Source organism: Chlamydotis macqueenii, chromosome 17 (genome assembly GCF_036417535.1).
Source record: "Chlamydotis macqueenii isolate bChlMac1 chromosome 17, bChlMac1.mat, whole genome shotgun sequence".
Taxonomy (NCBI): domain Eukaryota; kingdom Metazoa; phylum Chordata; class Aves; order Otidiformes; family Otididae; genus Chlamydotis; species Chlamydotis macqueenii.
Genome location: NC_141572.1, coordinates 14325394 through 14349507, shown reverse-complemented (window position 1 = coordinate 14349507; position 24114 = coordinate 14325394). Strand labels below are relative to the sequence as shown.

Genomic DNA, 24114 nt, shown 5'->3' with positions numbered 1-24114 from the left:
TTGTATTCTTGACACACAAAAATGCTAGAATTGCTTTGGTTTGGTGCTTCTAAGTGCTTCCACCCGCTGATCTCAAACCCTAGGAGCTCTCATACCCGTATGAGGGGCAGGGAGCCAAGGCACAGCCTAAGTCCCACACCAAACACCTGCTCCTGGGCTAGAGCTCTCTGCAGCTCTTTGCAAAGACCAGGTTTTTGTTTTCTGCGCAGCCAGCACAGCACGGTTCTGGCAAATTTTATACCAGCCCGAAAAAGGCATTAGGCCAAATAATGAAACAAAGACTTCTACAGCTTCGGCCGGTTCCCTGGTTTTCACTGCTCCCTTTCTTCAGGTTCAAGATGAACTTGCCCCTTCTAGGCCCACTCCCTATGGCACATGAAGCACCAGACAGCCTATAACCAGAACAGCAAAGTTCCCCTCCCTCTCTTGTAAGGATGGGGAAAATATCCCCCTCTGCCTTCTGCAGGTCCCTCGTGCGACCTAACACAGCGCGTAGCTGCTACAGAATCTGGATCAAAGCTCCTCCAGGCACCAAACCCAGAACACAAGCTAAAGCTGGGCTCTAACGGATGCTGAACAGAACAGCTCAACACAGCTCCCTCCATCCTCGTACAAGGAGCGTGTCCTCAGAGGGGACTGGCCTTGAAAAAAGCCAGGACTGCGACTCTGATAACACTGCATCCCAAAAGAGAGAGACCTACATGACAGAGCAGAATGGAAAAGATCTGCAGGAGAAGAAAGGGGATCTGGAGCAAAGATGGGGGTGACAAGAAAGTTTTACTTACTAAGTGCTTCCACCATGCAGGTCAGCTGTAACCCGAGAGCTCAGAAAGGAAGCACAAAAACAGGAAAGGGGGGAGAGGTTCTGTGAAGGAGCTTGACTTGAGCTTCCCCCGTCTCTTCAAGAGGCTATGACCGAGTAGTAACTGCTACATCGAATCACATCTACAGTCCAGCCAGGCCAGCAGGCTCCCTCCGACTGGAAAAGCCTCAAAACATTGTCTCGTACTGCCGGCAGAAACTACTGCTGCAGGCAATAAAAACCGTTCTGTCTGTAGACTTACCAGCTTATTCACACGCAGCTTTGATGAATTGAATTTGAAAACATCAATCTTTTTGTCCAATGGCTTAATCGTAAACTGAAAAGGAAAAAATAAAGAGGGAGAGAGTTATCAGAGAGTGGTGCATTTAATAAAAACACAGCTATAAAAGTCGTACTGAAAGCTCTGGCTCAGAGGAGGTCAGCAGTGTCAGACAAACACGGCTGAGCGCCGTCCCCGTGGCCGTTAGCCAAGCAAGAGAACTGGTAGCAAAAGCAACCAAGGAGACAACTGTTCCTCCAGTTGGAAAAACGTGAGTGCCACAGACGCAAGGAGAGCGCTGTCTACCCACAGGCTGCAATGCCAGCAGCCGGTGTCCTCTGCAGAGCACCTTGCAGAGGGCAGAGACAGCTCAGCACCTCCCGAGGCAAGACGCTGCTCTCCCGGCAGCTGTAGAGAACGGAGAAGCTACAGCAGGAACCCATGACACTTCTGAAGGGAGGAAGAAGCAGCTCAGCTACCTGATGGATGGGCAGGAGGGCTGCACTAGGAACACAGAAACAGGAGCTGCTGTCCTTCCTGTTGACACCTCCACTGGCTTCCCAAAGGGATTTTCCATGCATTTTGTTCCCTGGAAGTCAGTTGTGTCACAAGACCGCTCTGCAATTAAAAGCGGTACTCCCTTGCTCTGACTTTTACTTACACGCTCTGTGCCAAGCGAACAGCTCTAACCATGGCCTGGCTTTACCCTCTCCACAGCCTTCCCACAGCGGCATCGCCACACTCGAGAGCTTCGGTAAACAGCCCCAGACAGAAGACACTGAACTAGCCAAGGGTACTTGAAGAGACTGAGTGCTCCGCAACACGGCATCTTTTAGAAGGCATGCATATATTCCATCACTCCCCCACGCGCTACACAAACAGCCGCTGCAGAGACAGCGCCGGGGCAGGCAGCCGGTGTCCATTAAGGCAGGTCTATTTGTCAATACACCGTACCGCCTGGAAAGGGCTCAGCCGAGCCCGCCCTGGCAGTGTTTTCTTCTGTCAGTTTAAGAGCCGATCTTTTAAGACTCTCACACAGGCAGACGTGCGTGAACATCCCTGGACTGGGGCTCCGGCAGAACCCCCACCAGTCATTGAAAGCAACAGCAGAAACGCGCGCAGGGAGGAATTTCAGCTCCGCGAAAACAGTCAGTCTTTGTTAGGACGGATTAGACCCCTCCGCTGTGTCGACAGAGCTGTCATACCCAGCTATCAGGCTTGTTTACCATCACATCAGGTCTACTTGTGGTCATCTGATTACACAGCTGATTGACGTGATGGAAGGCGTCAATCTTTTCCCCCCAAGAGAAAGCTCTATTAAAGCCTTGTGTCAAGGCCTGGTTACGCGGGCTTCAATCCCCAGATTTCTGAGGCGAGGCCCGATCAGACAGCTTCCGCTGTGCTCAGCTGGCACGGCAGGAAAGCCTGCGAAAGTCACTAAGCGCTGGGCTGTTTGCAGGGTTGTGAAGCTCTTTATTTTTAGGGAGTGAAACAAGCAAAGCGAATACCAGCACGGCCTTACTACTTATAAAACTTCACAAGACACGTAATAAATGCAGCTGATGAGAAACCTTTAGCTTTTACCCTGATCAATATCATGTTTAGATGAGAAAACAATTTTTAATTAAGAAGTTAATTTTCTTCCTTACCATAAAGGCAGCTGGTTTTCTCTGAGCAGCTCTCACAGACTGAAAACTGAGCAGATCAGCTCCCCCTCCACAGCCAATTTCACTGCTATGCTCAACTGGGTTTGGTGGCCAGTGATTCAGAAGATTCATATTAATGCTCTGGATTAAATAAATATCTATCCAACAGCAGGCTTAAATTACTCCACTTCCTAAAAAGATTGCAGCTGCTACGCCAAGCCCGGCAGCATGAGAACTCGAGGTGATGTAACGACGTGGCAAGAGGCACGAGCTCTCTCACCGGGAGTACATCTCGCTATATTTCACGATAGCATACACGCACATGGTAATATATACTGTAATACATACAGCGCAGAGCTCGGCTGCTCAACTCCCGTGCTTGTCTTTGCTAAGCACATCAACAGCAATTTTGGTCTTGGGAAAAAATTACAGAGGGTTTGAACGTACTCTGAAACCAAACAGGAGAGCAGCTCCCAGCTGACCTCTTGTACGCCCACTCCTGAACGTTTCCAGAAAGACTTGGAATTAAGGTTTCAATCGGAGAAGCTGAGCGGCACTTAGCTAAGCTGGTGATAGCAAGCACAGCAGACAGAGAAGCTAAGTGAAATCATTTTAAATTGCAATTGTGTTCTTACTGCTCTCAGGGAAGAGGGCAGACGTATCCGTACCTCTTTGTCGCTGTATGAGATATTCCGGATCTCGTTCCACGGGAAGGAGATTTTAGGGGTCAACCTGTTGTCTGGGTCATAAATGTGAAGACCCAAGGCGTCAACTCCAAGGAGCAGTTCAGTGCCCTTTTTATTCTATGTGAGGGAAAAAAAAAGAGCAGAAAATCATTTTATTCCACTCGGAGGGTCTGACATGAACCACTGTCAGCTTCATCAACCAGCCCTGAGCAGTGACCCACCAACGCTGCCTGTTTAAAGAGATTCTGCCTCCCGGGAGCTGGCAGCAAAGCATGCTGCAGCAGGGACTTTCACCACCGCACCATAGCCATCTCCCAGGTCTCCTGGCTCTCCAAGGCTCCACTCATCCGATCTCACAGCAACACAAAAGATGAAGACTATTACAAGAGCTATGCCGCCAAGAAAACACGACCCACAACCTGCACTCACCCTAATCGCAAAATAGTTCACTCCATACATCTCCAAGTCCTGAGCTATCTTCAAATACTCCATTTCAGCTTCATCTCTGTCAGACAAGAAAAACAAAAAAAAAAACAAAAAAAAAAAACGGCCAGCGTTATGATGTTTGGTAGGATCACAGAGAGAGGAAGATGGCTGCTCTTTCTGATCCTCAGCACACACAAGGCTTTAAAGCCTGGCCCGTCTCTATCGCACAGGTCAGGTCTATCTTTGCTGGCAGGATCAATAAAGCCCAACAGCAAATCCCACTCTGCAGCTTGCCAGCATCTTAATGGCTGCTGACACCCGCTGAGGGAGATGCCGCACTTCGAGCCTTCCTTCATCCATCCCCCAATCCCTTAAGCATGCACAGGAAATCCCTGGCCGGGAGGCTCCCGTTCCAGATCCCCTGACTTTAGGCTTATCCCCCACAATGAGCGTTGTACCACCCGAGGCAGCAGCAGACATCCTCAGTCTTGAAGCCTCATTTCTTTTCCTGGCCCAAAATGCACCCTGACCCCCTAGGCTGCCTGCCCCCATGCCCCTCAGCAGCCCACCCCTCACTGAGCACCAGTCCAACATTCTCTGGAGGACCCCATCAGCGACCAGGGGACAGCAGGCACATTTAGAGCAAAGAAAGCCCTTTGCCCTTCGTGACTCCGCTCCAGAGGTGTGCTGGATTAACTCATCCATCGCTCTCCCAAGCTCCTAAAACCCTGGTGACTCTCCAGGTGAGGGGACTGGCCCCAACCCACCAGTTCAGCACACACTGACCTTGCTCTGCCTCGGTGCTCTGCGTACCAGGCTGTTATCCGTTCCTCCCACATCTCTGGAGTCATCTGGTACAGGTTTATTACCTGAGACACAAGAGGGGACAGAGACCAGGTCACGCGGCCGCTCTTGTCCTGCAGAAACACCCCAGCAACCCCTTCCCAGACCCACATCCGACCTCACGATAGGTTAACTCTCAGCAGGGCACGCTCAACCCTGCAACCTGCGATCGCCCAGTGCTCGCTCAACCCCCTCAAGCAGGCAGCACAGGCAAGCCGTCCCCAGGCCACGGCAGGCAGACACAGGCAGGATGAAACCATGAAAAGAAAACATTTGCTTCTGTTTTTATTAAAATACGCGAGAAAGAGATTTAAATCTCCTCCCTCAATACACCTTTTTGGATTGTTTGCCTTGGGAAGGAAGCTCAAGGAAAGCAAAGCAGGGTGCACCCCGCAGGCAGTCCCCCAGAGACCCTCTCTGCACAGGGCTCTGTTCCACCAAACACCATCAGGCTTGGAAACCTACTCCTCTGCTCGGCCGAGCTCCTTACCCGCTTTGGAAGCAGCTCCTCTTGTGCCAAGAAGCCTCGTTTGTGGACATTGGGATCGTAATCGCCGTACTGCAAAGAAGCACAGACACCGTGCCCGCCCCATGTTAACTAAACAGGCAAGTAAAACCCTGCACCCTTACGCATCCACCCCTTGGGGAGAGAGCAAACGCAGACTGCGTACACCCTTCACATCACAACCTGTTAGAGCACAGCACATCTGCTGCTCGGTAAATTTAATAACCACATTTTCTTTGTCATTTGATTGCTAATAAAACCTAACACCCTCCTTCTACTCACGCAGCAGAACAAAACTTCCCACCATCAGATGACACCCACCACCAGTCCCAAAGTTGGACCAGAAGATCATTGTAGGTCCGTAATTACTCTAATTACCACGCCCAGAAAACACTTCCTCCAATGCAGGGAAAGACGCAGGCTACAGCTGAGAGGTCCTTGCCCTCCCACACCTGTACTGGGACAGGGAGCCAAGATACAGACAAAGACCTGTCCCCAAAGCCTGATCGATACCAGGAAGCCGGTGAGGCAGCCGGCGGTTTCTCTGTTGCTGCTCACCACCCTAATGAACAAATATTAAAAAAAAATTAAAAAAAAAAAATTACAGGAGTTTGACAGACTCCTCAAGCAGGTGTCAGCTTTTCTGCCAGAGGGGCTGTTGCTCAACTGGGTCACAGAATCCAATTCTGATTTAAGAGCGCCCAGTAATTACCAGTATTTGTTTAGATTTACATCTTTTTGAGCAGCGCATAAAGTGACTGAGAAATAAAACTACTTATTAACAGACTGAAAAGCTGAGTCTCCCTGCAGTGCATGTGAAAACGAATTTACCTCCTGCACAGCTTAAGAGGGCAGGAAACCACCAAATAACCTAGCAAGTTCAAGAGAAGAGGACGACGGAGGTGAGGCACGTACATGAAATGCTGCGATTTTAATTCACCTGGCGAACAGGAGTTCTGCAACGACACCACCCAATTGCACAAGACGCGGCGAGGTTTGCTCGAGTTGCTCATTTGGCAAGGGAGACAGCCCCTTCCCTCCCCGCTCTTCTGAAGGACTTCAGCTCAGAAAGTACAAACCGGTGACAATTTTTAAAGCCAAACCAAGGCACACATGGTGGTCATGGAATAAGTCAGGAAGCTTTCCGTATCAGCCTCCTTTTAACGACAGAACCATCACGTTGTACGCTAAAACCAGATCTCAGCATCAAAAGCCTACACGTACATCCTCTCCGCAGCCTGGCGAGCGTTTCATAGCCGACAAGCGGGGATTAAAGACGCAAATATTGATTTGGAGCCAATGCAGATGCGAAGGAAGCATGCAACAATCAACTCTGACTCAGGCTTCAATTAATATAACACGACCGCCGCGGATTTCATCCAGGAGGGTGCTGAGCAGCAGCAATTGTCTGTCTTCCAAGGTCTACAGATGCTTGGAGCTCCTCAGAAAGCAGCGCATTGCAGGTACGCGTCCCTTGAACCCACATCAAAAGGGAACAGCAATAAAGACATGGCACTGGCAAAGGAAACAACTCCAATAACCTTGGAGAGGCAGGAAATAAATCATTTTTAGGTGATGAAAATAAGAGCAAATAGGATTAACGCGATTATTTTCTGCTGTGATCTACCGTGGAGATCCAAGACTAAGTATGGATTATGTGATTTTCATGTGGTGAAAAATATTGCTGTGTCCCAGAGGGATATTTGTACCGAGAGGGAGTCTGGACGAGAACATTAATTATTCACAAGCCAAAAACCAACAAATGGCTTAAGTATTGTAGCGTATGTTGGCTCAAACGATTTGGCAAACACACTTTCAAAGACCTTTTCAATTAAATCATTACTTCAACACTCTGATGCAATTTCAGCTCCTGTTAATTGAACTATACAATTAATACTCATGGTTACAGATGGAAGTTGCCTTTACCTCATTCAGACGCCTGGCTTACATCGTCCTGGATAAACACAGGCACGCTCAGCTTCAAACTACTCACACCAAGTGTTGTTTGTTTGGGGGAAGAAAAAAAAAAAAAATTAAAATAAGAGAGCCCTTCACTAGTGCTACAAGATTTGAAGTGCTGAGAGGGCTACAGCATGGCAGCGATCTACATCTAAGGTGCACGACACGGAAGAACCTCGCAGACGCTACCGTTTTCTGCATTTTTCAGTAGATTCCATGTCTCTCCCAGCTACTTAAAACCTGAACGGTCTCCAACATCTGAAAGCAGCGTGGGTGGTTTGAATGCAGGGCTAGAGGGGAAAACACATAGTAATTCCCCAAATGAACACAACGATACAGAAATAAATAAGCTTTTATTTTTATGACCCACACGCTTACTCTGTTATTGCAGATAGGTGTGCAACTGCACCGTGAGCCGACCTGGCTGTCAATCAAATAGCTGCAAACACACCGCGATGTCAGGCTATTACGCCCCTAATCAGGCAAATCAGCACGTTATTAGCAGAATTACTGTGCTCAGTGGCCGCTTTCTTGTCCAGAAAGGACATCATTATCCTATTTAACTGGAAGGAGATGACCTGCAACATCTTTCTTCCCAGCTCCATAGTGAAGACATGCTTTCAGCTTTCTCCTTCGCTAAAAGGAGCTGGAGCGGCAGCGAGGAAAAGCGATGGCTGGTGCAGACGTGAAAGCACGCTAGCAAAGATCAGAAAAGGCATCCCTCTTCCACCTTCTCACAATCTCTGCGCAGAATCAAGACGTGCAAGGTTAGGAGAACAGCTCCAACTTCAGCTGACCTCCTCCAGACAACCGAGCGTCAAGCACGTCAGGGGTGCTACCGAGCCCAAGGTCAGTGGCCGCGCTGCAAGAAGAGAAAGGGGACGGCACAATGGTCTCGTCCCAAATCACAGCCCATTCCCGAGCGCGCGAGCAGAAGCTGTCACGGCCAAGAGTTAATAGCGCTCAATATTTACCCAATGGTTTATTCATTTTGGCAAGAGGAAAAGTCATCCCCTATGTATCCTCAGCTCAGCAGGTCAATGGAGAAAAAGCCAAGCAAGTGTTTACACATGCACCCTAATAAGAGTGATGAATGTTTCACACAAATAGAAACATTTCTAAAAGCAACTCGTCTTTCCCTGGCTGATGAGTCTCTCAAAAATACGGTTTCATCAATACCCTGACTGTGAGGAGAAAACATCTTTTTCCAGTAAATTCAAACATTCATCAAAGAACACCACTGCACTCAGACAAACCAAGCATGGATAAGGGGTTACGAGGAAGATTATATGGCAACCCGGAAAAAGCCACGGTGAAACGCTGAGAACTGGGCTCTGTTTCCAGCCAGCCCGGATCAGACCCTGTCTTCAGGCAACAGAGCCAAATCCCCGCTCCTGCGCTGCCAGCTACAGCGGTCCCACAGACCACAGAGCTACCCTGCCTGCTCCTTCTACAACTGCCCAACATCGTGCTCCTCAACGACAGGCAGACGGGCCAGACGCAGGGCACGGCCACCCGCCTGCGGTCCCGCCAGCCAGAACGCCTCCCCAAACCGCGTCCAGAGTCAGAGCCGACCACAACCACCAGGCCACAGCCACAACGTAGCTGGGCTGCGATCGGACTCCGGTCACTCCTTCTCCAAAGTCATTATCTTTGCACACATAAACTGGAGATTAGCTAGAAGAGTTGTTAATTGAGCAGCAGTACAAGTCGTGCATGTACAGGGATAAATTACGTCCTCTCCTGCAAGCACGTCTCCACTGCCGAACCTGGGCTGCTCCCGCTGTCCCAGGAGTCCCTCTGCTGGGGGCTGCTGCAAGCCGGCCAAGGCTGCACGCTCCAGACTGGAAAACAGCGTTTGTTTCAATAAATCCTCAGCAAAACACACTGACTCTGGGTCCAGAGCAGAATTCAGCCAAGGAACAAGGGGAGTTTAGTGGTCATTGACTTCTTCCTCTGCCTAGCGAGGCCAAACACCCGAGATCAAACCCAGGATAAAGGGAGAAGCGAGAAAGAGCCCTTCAACACTGCAATAACATTTACGTGGCAAGCTACAGCACTCAAAATAAAATAGTTATCACGCTGACAAGTATTCTGGGGAAGCAGCGGAGCTGTGAGCCCCACGGCTGGTTTGCCTCTGGCCACAATGGCAAGAGCAGGGAGGAGATCCAAAAAGGCACAGGCTCAGGGAATTCACCTGCTCCAGCAGTAAGCCACACTTGAGCAGGCACTGCAGCTGATAAGCTGAGCACTTGCTAAAGAGTCCTGGAAAGAGAAAGCGAAAATCTGTCCAGCATCTTGAAGGCAGCCAGGAACCAGCAGCGCGGAAAATGGAATGTGGCTGATGTAGGCCCCTCACTTCCCACGGTTTAACAACTTCCTCTGCCTTCCCCTTCCTCAGGAAGCAGGCACATCGCAAAGCGCCTCACTCCCCAGGAGCAACGCTAACCCATCACCAACGCGCAGGCCCCCAGAAAATCCCCCTGCACCCACCTTGGCTTGGACGGCGTAGGAGGCCAGCAGGACAGAAGCTTCAGGAGGACAGTAGATCTTTTCATCCAAAATCTGCTTCTTCACCTGTCCGTAACAAAAAAGGACACATAACAGACATTTAGTGGAGCAGTGCAAAGCATGACTGTCACAGCAGATGGCTGCAGTTTGTTTTAAGTCGAGCTGTCAACCACACAGTTAACAATTTTCCTAACATTAATTACAATTCAGGCCCAGGAGCCTCTGGTGGCTCAGAAGGGAAGGGCTCAGGCTTTCACAGGCCACCTTTTTCTGACAGGTTTGCTAAATTTATACGTGGAAAATGACAGAACCTATATCCCATTGCTAAAGGCAAGGGAAAAAAAGAAAGGATTATGTGTAAACACAGAGATAAAACGATAAAACCTCTTAAGGCACAAGCTATGGATTGATATGACATCTATACACAACACTAAATTTAAAAAAGAACTTTGCAGCCGAGTCTCTGAGCACTCAAAGGTTTTGCTCTGGGATATTCAGGCCTCATTATGAGTCAGCGCTCACCTGCGCTCAGGGCTAATTCCTCCAGTCCCACTGGCAGCCACAGAGCTGCGGGTCACCTCCGTGGCAGTGCTTTTAGCAGGAGGCAAAGCCCTGCACGCACTCCCAGGAGAGCCAACACGCAGCTCCCAAACGTCACGGCTTTAGGTTTCCTGGCTTCTGTGCATTAAAAAATTAAACCTGTCATGTTCGATATTTTTTGGTTTTGTACACTTAATTTTCCTGAATAAAGATAGGAAAAAAAGGCGTACTATTTCCTGGGAGCCTTCAATGGATTGTCAGAGAGATGCAGTAACATCAGCTTGAATTTATCACATGCTTTGAGTCCTCAAAGTTGGTTACGACATAATCACAGAAGATATTCTCCTGCATTAAGATAAAAACCGGAGGGTTTGCAAGCTTCTGCATGTTGCCATTTCCCAGAAGCATTACAGGAGCCCAGGCTCCTCTCATCATCAGGAATCCTAGTAGAGAAGTCACGGTCTGCATTTATAAAATGCAGCTTTAACTGCTTTTTCCTCCCCGATTTTCCTTTTCAAAGATGCCAACAGCATTTTTCCTCATCAAGGGTAAAGCCCATGGCAAATCAGACATTTAAAAATAGCCCTGCTGCACAAGACAGACCTCGGAAATTAACAGCAATATTTTGCATTTAGAAGTCCTTCGGCTCTGCAGAACAGAGATGAACCTGGAAGAGCGAGGAGCACCAAGAAGCTGGTGAGCTCGCTCTGATATCCGTCTGAAAGGGCAGGGCACGCTGAAGTCTGCAGTGATATTTGCAAGAGCACTCAAACCCAGGTTGCCTCCACTTTGGTGTAACAAACAGAAGAATGAGTGGCTTTTTCAAATTTTTATAGTCGATTTATTTTAGAAACTTCAAATTAACACCACAGAACAGCTGAAACATCCCAATAAGTTACCGAAGGGTCTCACTAGGACAACTCTACTGCTTGAACAGTAGCTGATGCAATGCTTCATAAAAAATAGTTTCAGAAAATTGATCTTGTCTGAAAGAGCTCCTGTGATCGAAGCTCTTGGTTACCAGCTACGCAGCACTGCTACATCATCTGAGCTGATTTTTCAGGACACAAAGTTTTGAAGTGCACTTTAAATAAAAAAAAAGAAAACAGCCTGCAGACGTGTTCACTACAGTTTCCAAACGCTTAACTTAACGGCATGAGTTACTGGGGCAGGTGGGACCCTTAGATTTCCCCTTCTCCTCTGCTTCTGCCGTCAGTTTCTGACGGAGCTGGGCTGGGATTTTCTTCTGCTCCCGTTATTTGAAGGCTGTTTTGCAAAGAGGTGAACATCGCCGTGCAGCCCGAACATGGAACAGGTCGGCTGCGGTCTGTTCACGAGGATGAAACTCCCCTGCTTCACATAACGACGCTATCGTGTACGAAGGCAACTGCCATCCCTCAGCACCGCTGATATCCACACCTGGCAGAGAGGCAGACTCCAAGGCTGCGTGTGTCACTCAAGCCCACATCTGACAGATTCATTTCCCCCAGCTACCACACAGTAATATCACAAATCACCTCATCGCTCCTGACAGTTGGCTTACGAGGTCTGCAAGCCTGGGCATCTGTGACTGCCTCATCCAGACAAACCACCTTTGGCCTATCTTAAGAAGTTTTTGTTGTTGAGGACAACTCTCTTCGGAGAGGTGTGAACATAACAATGAGGATCCACACTCTGCTGACCAACTTTCTGACCCTGGAACCTTCTTGAGCTCATCCTGGCTCCTCCTCCCTGGCTGGAAAACGGCATACTGACAAAGCTCCTACCTGCAGGAAGAACAAGTGCTGTGTGATCTCCTGGACCAGTTCCTCCTCTGCGTTCTCAGGATAGAATTTGGCCAGGAAGTGAAAGGTGACGGGCTCCTCTGTGGGAACATCGTGATCCAGAACCTGTAGAATACAAGAGCCATTCAGCTACTCCTTCCAGCTTCTTCAGCACTCTGCCTCCTGGAGCCAAGACACAGTTCCCTTCTGTTCAGATCAGCACATCTTTTGTCAACCATTTTAGACATCTAGAACAGAGGAACCAACCTAAGTAGTTCAGAAACCATAATCAAAGAAAAGAAAACAAACACTTCTGACACTCATAACTATGCAAGAAAACAAACAAGGCAGAAACAAACAGCATGCGAAATGAGACAGCAAAGGTTGATCCTGATCTGCTGTGCACGTATTGCCTCTCCCGAACCTCGCAGAGCCATGCTGTATCCTGCTATGCCACCACCCGACCTTCTTGGTGCTTCCCTGCAAAGCCTCCTCTTGTATTTCAGCGTTGTTCCTCGCTGCCTTGCTATTGTGCTGGCACTTTCCGCTAAAGGTTTTGCCGTTTAAGGGCAGAAGAGAGACTTTCAGGTTTCATTTACACCACGCTTCACCGGGAAGCCCAGCATCTCATCATGGCTGTCTCCAAAAATGCCTCAAGGGGATTCAGTGTGCATGGTCTGAGGCTTCACAGCTCAGAAGGAGCTGGAGTGCGGGATCTCTGCCAGCTCTTCCCAGTCTGACTTACAGATGCCACGGGGATGAGATCTAAATACACTTCACCCAGTTCACTTCGATATCACACACAACGCAACCAAAGAAAGGGGAAAATGTACGTTCTCCTTTGTCATCCCACCCGATCTCTCAAGGGAAACTCGGTTCCAACCTTCTTGTCCATTTTGAGCCAAGCCACCGTATCCTTGATAGTGTACTGAAGCCCGAAGAACCAGGTTTCTCGGAGTCCTAGTGTCCTGCACACCAGATCGAACAGGTCCTTCCCTTTCCACTTCACCTGCAGGAAAGCAAACAGGAGGCAGAGCTATAAAGCTGGATTTCAGAACTTCATCTCCACTCAACCAAATCCACTCTTATTTCACCTCACAAGGTCTTTGAAAGCATGGAGAAGGCATCTGGGACAGATAAGAAAACATCCTAACAAAGCATATTTTATATCCTTCCATCCGATTTCACATGCCAATTGCCAACTCCTCCCTCACTAGGAAACTGAGACGTGGTTTTTCCCACCTCTGCAAACACCACTGTAGATGAAGCCCCCCTGTTTCTTCCTCTGGCAACCCACCCACATTCAACACGGACCTGAAGGGTCCATTCAGGTTCTTTTTGAGCCACTCACTGCTACGAGCAGCCTGCTTCCAGCAAGAAATAAAAATCACTCTTAACTGCCCCTCAGTGGCTTTAATGTCTCCACCTACAGTCCCAGGAAGCCCTGTGCAAACTCCAGGATCAGCAACGGGGTTTCACAGACAAGGGCACAATGTGCCCCCAAAAACCAGAAGTGAAACGACCTATGTACAAAGTGCATTCGTCCAGAGCTGCCGACCCTGCACAGGGAAAAGAGAAAAAGAGCTCAGAAAAAAAAAAAAAAATTATGACTGAAGTCAGCGGTTCTCTCCGAGCATGTTCTGACAGAGTAAAACTGCATTTTCTGCTGAAAATGTTGGTGACAAAAGCAGCTCAGGAGCAGAGAAAATTGGTCCTGCTCAAAACACCGTGTCCTTCGAGCAATCTTGCAGCTGCATCTACATTGTTACTGAAGTTTGCTCATAAAACCAGAAGGTGTTGGGAGGCAGAAAGGTGAAGAGGGACATAAAACAGATGAATCTAATATGCCAAAGCCACGTCGGTCTTCCATCTGCACGGTGGAAAGAACTGCTGGACCGAGACATATGGCCATTACTTTAGAGCCCTAGGGCCAACGGATCCCGGCGCGTTCTCCTGTCACTACAACTCAATCTTGGTGCCACCTGGACAGCATCAATATTAATGCTTCGGCGCGGCCGGCACACCGCTCCCGCTGTCGCCCACTGCCGCCTTGTGGGCAGAGCCGCTGAGGACAAGCTCATTGCTGTTCGATGAAACGAGTAGATCGCTATTTTCTCGCCCTCCTGGGGCGCGCACACGCAGGCCAACAGCCCTAAAAGAGAATAAAGCCGACACTACCCTCCGAAAAATACCACCCCCGGACGGCTTGCCACAGCCTCCCTGCCATTCCTATCAAGCGCCGCCAACACCTCGAGGTCAAAAACACCAGGAGGAGCAAGTTTTGCAGCGTTGTAATTATAAAATCCTAATTTCACACATCTAGCTAGCCTCCAGTCCCCGTGATGAGCTCCAGCGCCGCACAGGACTGCAGATCTTCTCCTGACTATTATTGTAAGAGGGAGGTTAATTCGAGGGTTCAGACAAAACAGAGTGAGACACATTTAAACAGCTATTTTGTACCATTTCTGTAGGCACATAAAACCAGGCTGCCGTCAAAGGGCTATTTCTTAACTAGAATTTAACTGCTTTGCACAAAGCGTTATCGGCTTTTTTTCCTTTCTGCAAAGGCCACGTTTCAGCCTACTGCTTTAGAGGGCGATGGGCGCCTGAACGCACACAGCCCTGCACCAAACCTTTCCCAGGACAGGCTCCGGCGTGCTCTATCTTCCCCAGACATCGCTCCACATCCCATGGGATTGGCGTTTCGAAGCTCCAGCCGCTCTGCGGACTGTAACCCTCCCCCAGCTGGGATTTTCACCCGGGCGCGGCTCCCCACCAAACATACCCTGCGGAGTCTCACACGGGCACCCAAAGTGGATCCTCATTCACCGCGCCGCAGCAGCCGGCACGACCCAAAGCTCTCCTCCCTAAAAGCAAGCCGGCACTTAGTTCCCAAGACCAGCAGCAAGCATTAAAATAAGAGCTTTGTGTGTTTCCCCCCACCACGATTTAACTTGGTGACAGGAATATTTTAAGCAATTGCTTCTGCTGCGAGGTTTTACACCGCCGCTCTGTCACCGCACGCGTGTGTTATGGCTGAAATACAGATTTAACGTTCCTGCCTGCGCGGTGCTAAAGTCTCCAACCAGAACATCGCGCAGCCATCCTCCCTGACTGTGTTGAATTACCTTCATTAAATATATAAATGGAACAGCAGCCACGTTTATTTCAACATACATGATTTCACTCCACACCTCGGTACTTAAAATAACGATCTGCATTCAAGCGGCGTCTTTTGACAGCTGAACTCCAACTGCTTTACAGACATTCAGGACCTCAGCCCTCCTTATATCGTTAACAGCCACATTTCCTGGTCGTAAAATATTTAAAAAGCTCCCCTCAGGCACAAGGGGATGAAGAGAGCTGCTGTCTGAGGCTGGGCAGAGAGCCTGGGGGAGAGCCAGGACGGGCTGGCAGGTCCCCGTCCGGTAATGTCACCTCCCTGCTCTGCACTGAAGTGACACCTGAAGCACAAAGATGATTTTGCAAGCCACTACAAGCTCCTGAAAACAAAAAGAGGCTCAGAGCGGAAAAATCCCCTTTCAGCCACGCGCCAGAGCGGCCAGCATGATGCTGTGACAAAGCCCAGTCTCCCAGTAAAAAGCTACGTCGGTATAACCTTAACCCCACCCGCAGCACGGAGCGGGACACATCGCTTCAGCACCCTCCATCAGCTGCAGGCGTCACCCCGTACATACGCTTGCAGCTTTGCGCTCTCCCGTTAGCACGATCGCAACACGGGCTGTCCGATACACTCGGCGAGTCGCCAAAGGAATCCGTGGCCAAGCTGCTTTATAAACAGGGCGAGTACTGCAAGGCTGTTATTCCGCAGAGCCGGAATTTATGTTCTTTACTAAGTACAGAGTGCTTACCATTTATCAGCAGAACGTTTTAAGTAAACAGCACTAACCACTTAAAACTCAGCAACCAGTGGCTAAGACAGAGTACTTCCAGGACGGGTTATTGGCATCACCTTTTTCTCCAGCAGCGATGTCGCATTTGGCACCTGCTAACAGGGCTTGCATTATTTATTAACCTGCACCACGAGTCATTTCCAACTAGCGAGCAAGTGGACAATTTATCTCAGTGCAGAACCTTTCTGTCAAGTTTCACAACCGCTCCTTAGCTAACGAGTCGATAAACCAGCTGCCAAAAACCAGCAGAAGGGTTATCTGATGCCCCGGTCATGGGGTGACAAGGAGGGAGGGCAAGCACCAGAAAAAAATGGGTGCCAGGGCACAAGAGGGTGTAACCATCCTGCACGGAGAGGGATGTGGAGAAAAGCGACTCCCAAAACCACTGGCAGAGGCTGATGCTTTTCTTCCAATGATGTCAAAATGGACTTAAGTCAGCTATGTGGAAAAGGAGAGGGAAAAATAAAACAAAAACAGACAAGACAGACATTTTTTAACCATTTAAGATTAAGGGTCCTCACGCGAGAAGCTCTCCTTGGACACAACAGGGATGAGCCCAAAGGCCAGGGGACAGGAGTCAGCTCTGTCCGGGGGCAGCAGACGAAGATCTGGCCTCCTTGTCATCACAAACCCAAACCACCGGCGCTTCGCCCATCCCTGGGGTCAGGCTGCGGAGCAAGGGCACAAAGAAGCGATCGGGAGAGACGAAGACGGCGCTCACCAGCTCAGCGTGGGCACGCTGCTGCCCAGAGCAAACCCATCGCAGCGGTCCCTCCGTACCCCACACAACGCAACCACTCCGTGGGAGGCACAGCACTGGGTTAAAGCACGACCTTGAAGAAATGTCCAACATCTAAAAAATACGATACTGCACCGATTTATCCTTAAAGAATGCAGAAAACGGCTTTTCACCTTAACAGGTCATTTTACGAAGCGCTAATTCTGCGCTAGAGATGAGAAGAGAGCGCAGAGCCCCTGTTGTGATGACACACGCAGAAAAGGGGACCGAGCCCCAGAAGCAGTGCTCCGCTTCCAGCATGTGACGTTATTTCCACTTAGAATCCCGCCAGGAGATGCCCAAACAAACCACCCACAACAGTTTACGACTGCCACAGAGAGAACTTTGAGCCTGCAGACCGCATTTATTTCTCCTCTGGACCTGAATGATAAGAGGAGTGCCACAGACAACCACTGATCTGGATTTAAAGCCCATTTGGAGCAAATGGGGAATCAAATATGCAACATTCTTCATTTTTTTTAATAATAAAGTGATGTCAAAGACTTTCAATTGCCACTTACTGAGCCACAAGACAAGGCTGTAAAAGTTATTTTTATTTACTAATGCTACACGACAACTCGATAATGAGCTTTTAATTAAAATCTATTTCTGTTAACCACCAAGGAGGCCAAAAACGCGCCCAGGCGTAACAGCGCAGATGGTGCAGCCATGCACATTTCGTGGTGGCTGCCCAAGACAGAGACAGAGCGGGGTACACGGGAGAACGAGCCGCTGCGGCTCTGGCCAGCCGGCATCAAAGCGAGGGGACGACAACTGATGGATGGTGTTCCAAAGCCTCACCTCATCCCATAAGTTGGGGTCGCGCAATTTAAGAGTTAAAGCAGCAGCTCAGCGAAGAGGAAGAAGCTCCAAGGAGGTCGAGAGAAGGACCCTGCTCCTGCAGGGAGCTCTGGCCTTCCCGTGCCAAGGATGCACAGAGATATAACGTTAGACAGAGCTGGCTCCGTGCTGCCGGCACGTGGACCGCAGCACAGCACGCTGCTCCCCGCCCCGGGAAGGGCCACGCAGGGCAGCGATCCCGGAGCCGAGCCTTACCTCTGCGCAGGAACTGGCTTTGCTGACGGACACGGCAAATTTCACAAGCCTGAAGTGCTCTGATGATCTTTTGCACGCTGATGCACCCTGAAAACAGACCCCTCACCCCAGGGAAAGCCAAGCCAGGCTTTAAGAAGCCGGTGTTGTCAGCCCTAGGAAAGCGGGTTAGCCTTGCCCCAGAACGAAGCCAGGCTAAACCATGTACGCTGCTAAATGCCTCTCTCCCAATCCTAAGGGCTGGTTGATTCTCTAACTAAGTGCTGCCTCCTAGTTTCAAGCAGATTGTTTCCAAGGCTGCTTCCCTGTTCAAGTATTTTTAATTAAAAAAAATCACCTACTTGAAAGCCACTACCTGTGCAAAGGAAAAAAAGAGGCATTAAATGGCATCAGAACTGGAGTACATACACTAAAAGAGAAAGGTGCGCTGGTCCTAAACGCCTTCCCTTCATCCCCTTTGCATTGACACACCTCCTCTGGATCAACCACAGCCACCCAGCACGGACAGCGGCTTCTGAACCACCTTCAGAGGGAACTGGGTAACGTGGAGTTTCACAACTGGCTTAGAAGAGACTGCAAGGGGACACGGGGGATCCAGAGAGCGTTTCAGACACAGGGTGCGGGCAGAGAGAAGCCAGAGAGGATCCGTGCTCGTAACAAACCTCGTGTGACCTGTGCACAGCTTAAGGGAACGCAGAACCGAACCACACCAAGCAAGACACCCCTGAAAAACTAATTCCCAAACGGCATTGTTGTGAATCAGCAGAATTTCTGATTTTTTTTGCCATAAACCCCTCCAAGACACACGTGAGAAAACATCCTTTACCTGTGGTGGCTTATATTTAAAAAGAGATCAGCAGCAACTACACAGCAGAAACTCCTGAGTGCGCGCAGATAGCTGACGCAGGATCGGGGCGCTAAGGAACCAGAACATCGACTTGACAGCCGGTATCCCAACAATTTACCGCAGACCATTTTGCAGCTGAGGGGGATTACTTCTCTCAGCTTTTTAAAATAGCTGTTAGTGCCCACAGATTCGTCTTTTCCAGTTAACTTTCCGCCTGCTTGCAGAAGCTTAGCAGCGTTGAGAGAGGTCACTGCCCCTACCAGCATCACTGAGCTGCCGCTGAACATTTAACTGGGGATGGAAGGATCTTTGTAAAATCCCTTCCAAGCATTCAGCAACGCAAGGAGGCTGGGGGCACTCTGCTCCCTGGTTTCCTTCTCTCGCCTTTTTATTTTCGTGCAGCGACTAGACAGAGTTCAAGCCTCGACCTCGATTTACCAGCCCTTACTCAAAAACTTACTCAGCCCCGGATTTTCACTGCCAAATCTCCACTTGCTCCTATTTCAGAGGATGAGCTTTTGCAGCTCAGCCACGTAACTCCCGACGTTTGTTAACAAAGAGCTTGGCCGCACGCTGCTGGAATTGGGTCTCATCTACTTACAAGCAAACAGAAAAGCTTTACAAACAGCCCTATCCAACTGGCCCCGCACCGAGTCGGGCACTGGGCTAAAAAAATCCCTTCCAAGCAAGATTATTCTCTGGACAGAGAGGAACAGCTCAAGCATTGGAGCAGTAGCAGGATGCACGTTTAAACCAGCAAGCGGTCCAAACTTGCCTGTTCTTGCTGCTTGAACATTTAAGCTGCTTCTCTAGATCGGTTGTAAAGCTTTTCTATTCATTTTTAACTCAAAATCTGCCGAAGCTGCTGCTGCCGAAGGATTAAGGTTGGGAAGTAGCTGGGTGGCTAGCTGCACCTCAGTGGAGTAACCATCCCTGCAGGAGTTCCAGGCCCAAGATCGCAGGCACGATGGAAAGGGCTAAAGAAGAAACAAACAAACAAACAAACAAAGAAAAAAAACCAAAAAAAACCCACATCCTTCAGAAAATCCACGTCCTCCGGAGACCGAGAGCCACTAACCTGACTGCACAAGGAAGAAATGGACAAAGCCACGCATGAGACCAAAAGAAAGACCAACGGGTTCTCCTGTCAGCCAGGGAGCTGGGTTCTTGGAGGAAAAAACCTGCACATCGGAGTGGAGGAGATCAACCCGACGCCAGCCGCGCTACACCACCGCCATCCCGCCGGAGGGACACGACTAACGATGCCTTGGAAGACCTGGACTCAAAGATACCACGAGGGTTTAAGATGTTATGCCAGAGATAACAGATAACCAACTACCTCATCGAGAGAGGTATCACCAAAATCATATTACCTTTGCCACGTCGACTGCTTTAATTTGGTTCGGAGCCACCGTCAGCAAGCTGCACCGTCGAGGTGGCAACGGCAGAAGAAACCACCGAGCACGGCAGGCTCCTGGCGCCGCGCTCTGAGCCGACACCAGGCCATCAGCACAAGCACCATGCCCTGTGAGCTCTGCTTTGCGCTACTGCCGCTCGACACAGCCTCCCGAACCGGCACGCCACGCGGCGTACCGCCTGTCGCCGGGTAATCGCGGGAGAACATCACCGTTAAACATCTTTCAACAAGACTTCTCTCGTGCTGCTCTCCAAGCCGCAGGACCGCACGGGCTATTCGAGGGCGTTCTGGGGAAGGTGAGGCAGCAAAGGATGGTTTAACACGGGTTTTTTAAGAGCTATGCACATGTCTATCCTTCCTCAAGATGCTATCACTTAATTAGGTAGCAGGCTCAAACAGCCGCGATGGAAGTAACAAAAGGGAAGACGCTCACTTTGTGTCTTCAAGATTTCCCCAAATAAATTACAAGTCTTGAAAGTGAAACCCCAACTGTGATTATTAAGCTTCATCACCATGTTAGGAAGATTAGGATTTCATTTCTATGAATTATTTTAGATTTAGACTCAATTTAGAGACATCATCTGCAGAGTAAACAGATGCAAAGCAGGTTTAATCTCTTAAAATACACAGCTGGGAATTTCTACGGGGCAGACTGAAAAATTAACATAGAAAATCAAGGTTCCCCCTCAGCGACAGCGGTGTTGGTGGTGTCAGAAGATGAAGGACTGCTGGGACAGGAGCCGGAGCTCTACAGCTTGCACCGAGCGACCCTCGGTCCAGACCGGAGAGCCAGCCATCAAACCAAACCGCTGCCACCACCTCGAAGCGAGGATGTCACCTCTGTCCTGCACGGCGGGGCTGGGAAGTTCAATTCGTGAGAACACGGAGTGCGCCTTGAGAGCTCTGGAATAACGTGTAAAGAAAAAAATATCAGTTATATTAATCCCACACAGAAAAGCTCTGATGGCTCAAACACGTTTACCAGCAACACGGTCAGTTCTCCTTGAGGAAGCCACCAGTTAAGCTACGCTGAAGACCAGCACACGCAGCGCTGGCCTCCCCAGAACGGCCACACGCACCCCAGACCACCCACCAGCCACGCATCCACCCACCGGCCACGCATCCAGCTCCTGGAGAAGGAACAGGGAGGTGAAAGCAACACGGCCACGCTCAGAGCAAGGCTGGGAGCACGGAGGTAGGGCACGGGGATGAGCAGTGGCTATTGGCACTGGGGTGGAGGGAGGACAGGGACTGCTGGAAGAGGATGGGACCGGGGCGTGACAAGCCAGCACGGCGGGATGACAGAGATCAGCCCGCTCCACCCGGACCGCAGCCTCTCCCTCCAGGGACATGCAGCCCTGGCACATGGAGGACGCAGGAGGGAGCAGCAATTCCCGCTGCCCCATCCTGCTCCGAACACCCACCTCGCAGCTCCCGAGGCTCGAGCAAATCGCGCTTTCCGGACGGCTCCCCGGCAAGGCCGTTTGGACGGGCAACCTGGGGTGAAGCCAAGGGGTGAGCGTGGCTTAGGCAGCAAAATGCTCCTTCTTCCACCTGCTCGGCCGCTGTTTGCCGTGGGGTTTGAAGCCTGAGGCCGGGAGCAGGCTCCAGCACACCCGGAACGCCACAAAACGCAGAGGTACAACTCCGGGACTGCCGGCCTCGCAGGGGAACTGCCAAAGCCCCTCTCTGCCTGCCAGCGCATCCCTCGGTGGAGCCAGGAGGTGCCTGCGGCCAGAGAGCAGCAACGGCACAAAGGGAAGGGATGAGGAGAGGCAGGAGAAGTCAAGAGGCAGCGGGGGTTCCCCCTGCCCGGCTCGGCAGGAACAGGCTACCGAGGAGACCTCCAACAAGGCACCAGCTCTCCATCCCCGTCAGCACGAGGTACCACTCACCGGCCACTGGAACGAACCTCAAGCACCACGCGAAGTGCACAACAGCAAGATTCCCGCTGTGCCTCCTTCCACTAATCCTCTAAAGAGCGTGCAGCAGAGGTTTCCCCCTCCACAGCCTTCTGCTTGGGTCAGCAGTCCTCCTTTCCATCCTAAGGAGCCCACCGCACCAACGCGCACACAGATACTCGGGCGAACGTAGCGCTGCTCGCTCCTCTCCCATCTCACCCCTCCATGGCCTCAGCCTGGCAAACTTTTGGGCAGCGGACGGATCCCTTCAGGGAGGAGTGTGGTCCTCCCCAGACCATCGATTCTCCCACCACTTTGATTTTCAGGCAGGGCAGCCGATTCCACCACGGGCGCAAGCTTGGCTCCTGGTTTCACGGCGGGCTGCCGCGGTGAAGAGCGAGCCAAGCCCTTCGCTGGGCCACCTCCCCGTCCCCTCCCTCACACCAGCCCCAGCGACTCGAGGCCGCAGGGTGCGTCTGATCCATCTGCGACGTCAGGCGTTGAGCTTGGTGTGTTTCTGCAGAGTCAGCAAGCCAAGGAGCTCTCCCCAGAGCTACACGACTACGAGACAAAATCGGGGGCAGGGACCCAGCCAGCGAGCCGCTCAAACAGAGCCTGAATAAAACCCACACCTTGCCTGCGCTAAGCATGGTGTGAAACAGCCCCACCATCCACCCGCACCCAACTACTTCCCTCGCCTCCGCTTGAGCGCCCTGCGCCAAAGGACAACGCCTGAACTCCCCCATGCCAGGACGACGCCTCAATTCCCCCGTGCGTCCCTCGCACGCCGGCTCTGACAAGACGCAGGAGACCCGAGCGGGACCGCACACGCAGCCGACGAGCTCCTTCCTCCGCTTCCAGAAGGGCTGGAGAAGTCTCTCTGCAGCAACAAGAGTTTTTGGCAGGAACCTCCCTGAAAAGTCATCCGAAGGCGCACTCAAATCCCACCCGAGAGCGTTGCCTTACCGCTGCACAAATCCCCTAATCTCCACGTGAAACGACAAGCGGCCACACCATTAAAAAAAAAAAAAAAAGAATTATTTACTTTTCATCATACGTTATTGCTGGCAGCCTGGGAAAAACACGCAAGAACGGAGCCAGGACACTTAAACTCTCCTGGCAGCACCGCGGTGGGAAGCTCGCACGACTACTGTCTAAAATTAATCCTTAATCTCTGGGAAAGGCGGAGAGTTCTTCAGAGCTGTCAACGGATTTCAAGAGCAAGAAAATTTACAACAAGCACCCCTTGGTTTACGGGCACTGGAATTCCACTGAGATTTGGATCAGACCAATGAAATAGCGACAATTAAATAAAAAAGTTAAAATAGGTGGAAGCGGTTTTCAACGTTTGTGTATCTGGTCCCTCTGGATCAGCTGAAAACGCAGCACCAACAAACCAGACCCCCGCGGCCTGACAGCAACCGCCCAGGGGAGAACTTTTAAGAATTATCCAGGGCCCAAAAAAAAAGGAAAGTATCGGAGAAAAACCAGCCAGAGCGGGAGCGGGCAGGACACAGAGCCCCAGCAGCGCTCCTCGTCTGCGGGACTGAGCGGAAAAGTCACAGACCCGGGAAAACGTCCCTCCTGGGAGCGCCTGGAGCGGAGTCCTCGTGGGTTCAAGGCGGGAGACCCCAACCCCCGGGCTCCTGACGGCGGCCGCTGCGCAGCGGGGAGGCTGTAGCTGTGCCGGGAGAAGAAAGATCACGGAGATAAATTGGAACGATAAGGAAAACGAAGCGGAACGACGAGCAGGATGCAGCGGCGCGGCCCAGGCCGGCCGTTCCCACCCGCGCAGCCCCCACAAGGGTCGCTCCGTGGGGCCCTCGCCGTGGCCCGGCCCCTCCGGCCGGGTTTAGCCCCGCCGCGGCGCCGGGGGAGCCCCGGGAAGGCGGCGGGCGGGGGCGGCCTACCCCCGCGGGACCCCCCCCCAAGCCCCGGCCGGTCACCTCGCAGCTGAACTCCATCTCGGCGTCCATGGTGGCGATGCGCACGGTGAAGGTCTTGGGCTGCTTCCTCTTCAGCGAGCTGAAGCTCATGCGGGACGCGATGGCCCCGGCCATGGCGGGGGAGGGAGGGGAGGGGGGAGGCGTCTCAGCGCGGCGGCAGCGCCATGGCGGCGGGGAGCGGCCCGGTCCCCCGCCGCTCCGGGCCGCGCTGAGCTACGCCCGCCCCCGCCGCCCCGCCATTGGTCCCGCGCAGGATTGGTCCCGCCTTCGCCAGGCGGGTCGAGCGGTGACGCAGCC

The 24114-nt window shown here is 51.2% G+C and overlaps 1 protein-coding gene across 4 annotated transcripts in view; it reads right to left on the bottom strand.

Annotated features, from left to right (window-relative positions):
- The window catches only part of NF2 (NF2, moesin-ezrin-radixin like (MERLIN) tumor suppressor), a 46786-nt gene extending 22797 nt beyond the window's left edge, over positions 1-23989 (bottom strand). For 2 of the 4 annotated variants that reach the window (XM_086761936.1, XM_086761939.1), the window contains exons 1-9: positions 23818-23988; positions 12845-12970; positions 11965-12087; positions 9641-9724; positions 5174-5242; positions 4627-4709; positions 3844-3919; positions 3397-3531; positions 1065-1139 (exon numbers count right to left, since the gene is read on the bottom strand). In XM_086761936.1, the coding sequence (XP_086618062.1) occupies positions 1065-1139; positions 3397-3531; positions 3844-3919; positions 4627-4709; positions 5174-5242; positions 9641-9724; positions 11965-12087; positions 12845-12970; positions 23818-23931 (885 nt within the window). In that variant the 5' untranslated portion in view covers positions 23932-23988. Of the gene's footprint in view, positions 1-1064; positions 1140-3396; positions 3532-3843; positions 3920-4626; positions 4710-5173; positions 5243-9640; positions 9725-11964; positions 12088-12844; positions 12971-23817 lie in introns of all 4 variants that reach the window. The other 2 variants (XM_086761938.1, XM_086761937.1) reach the window with 2 other exon arrangements.
- Between the last annotated feature and the right edge of the window lie 125 nt (positions 23990-24114).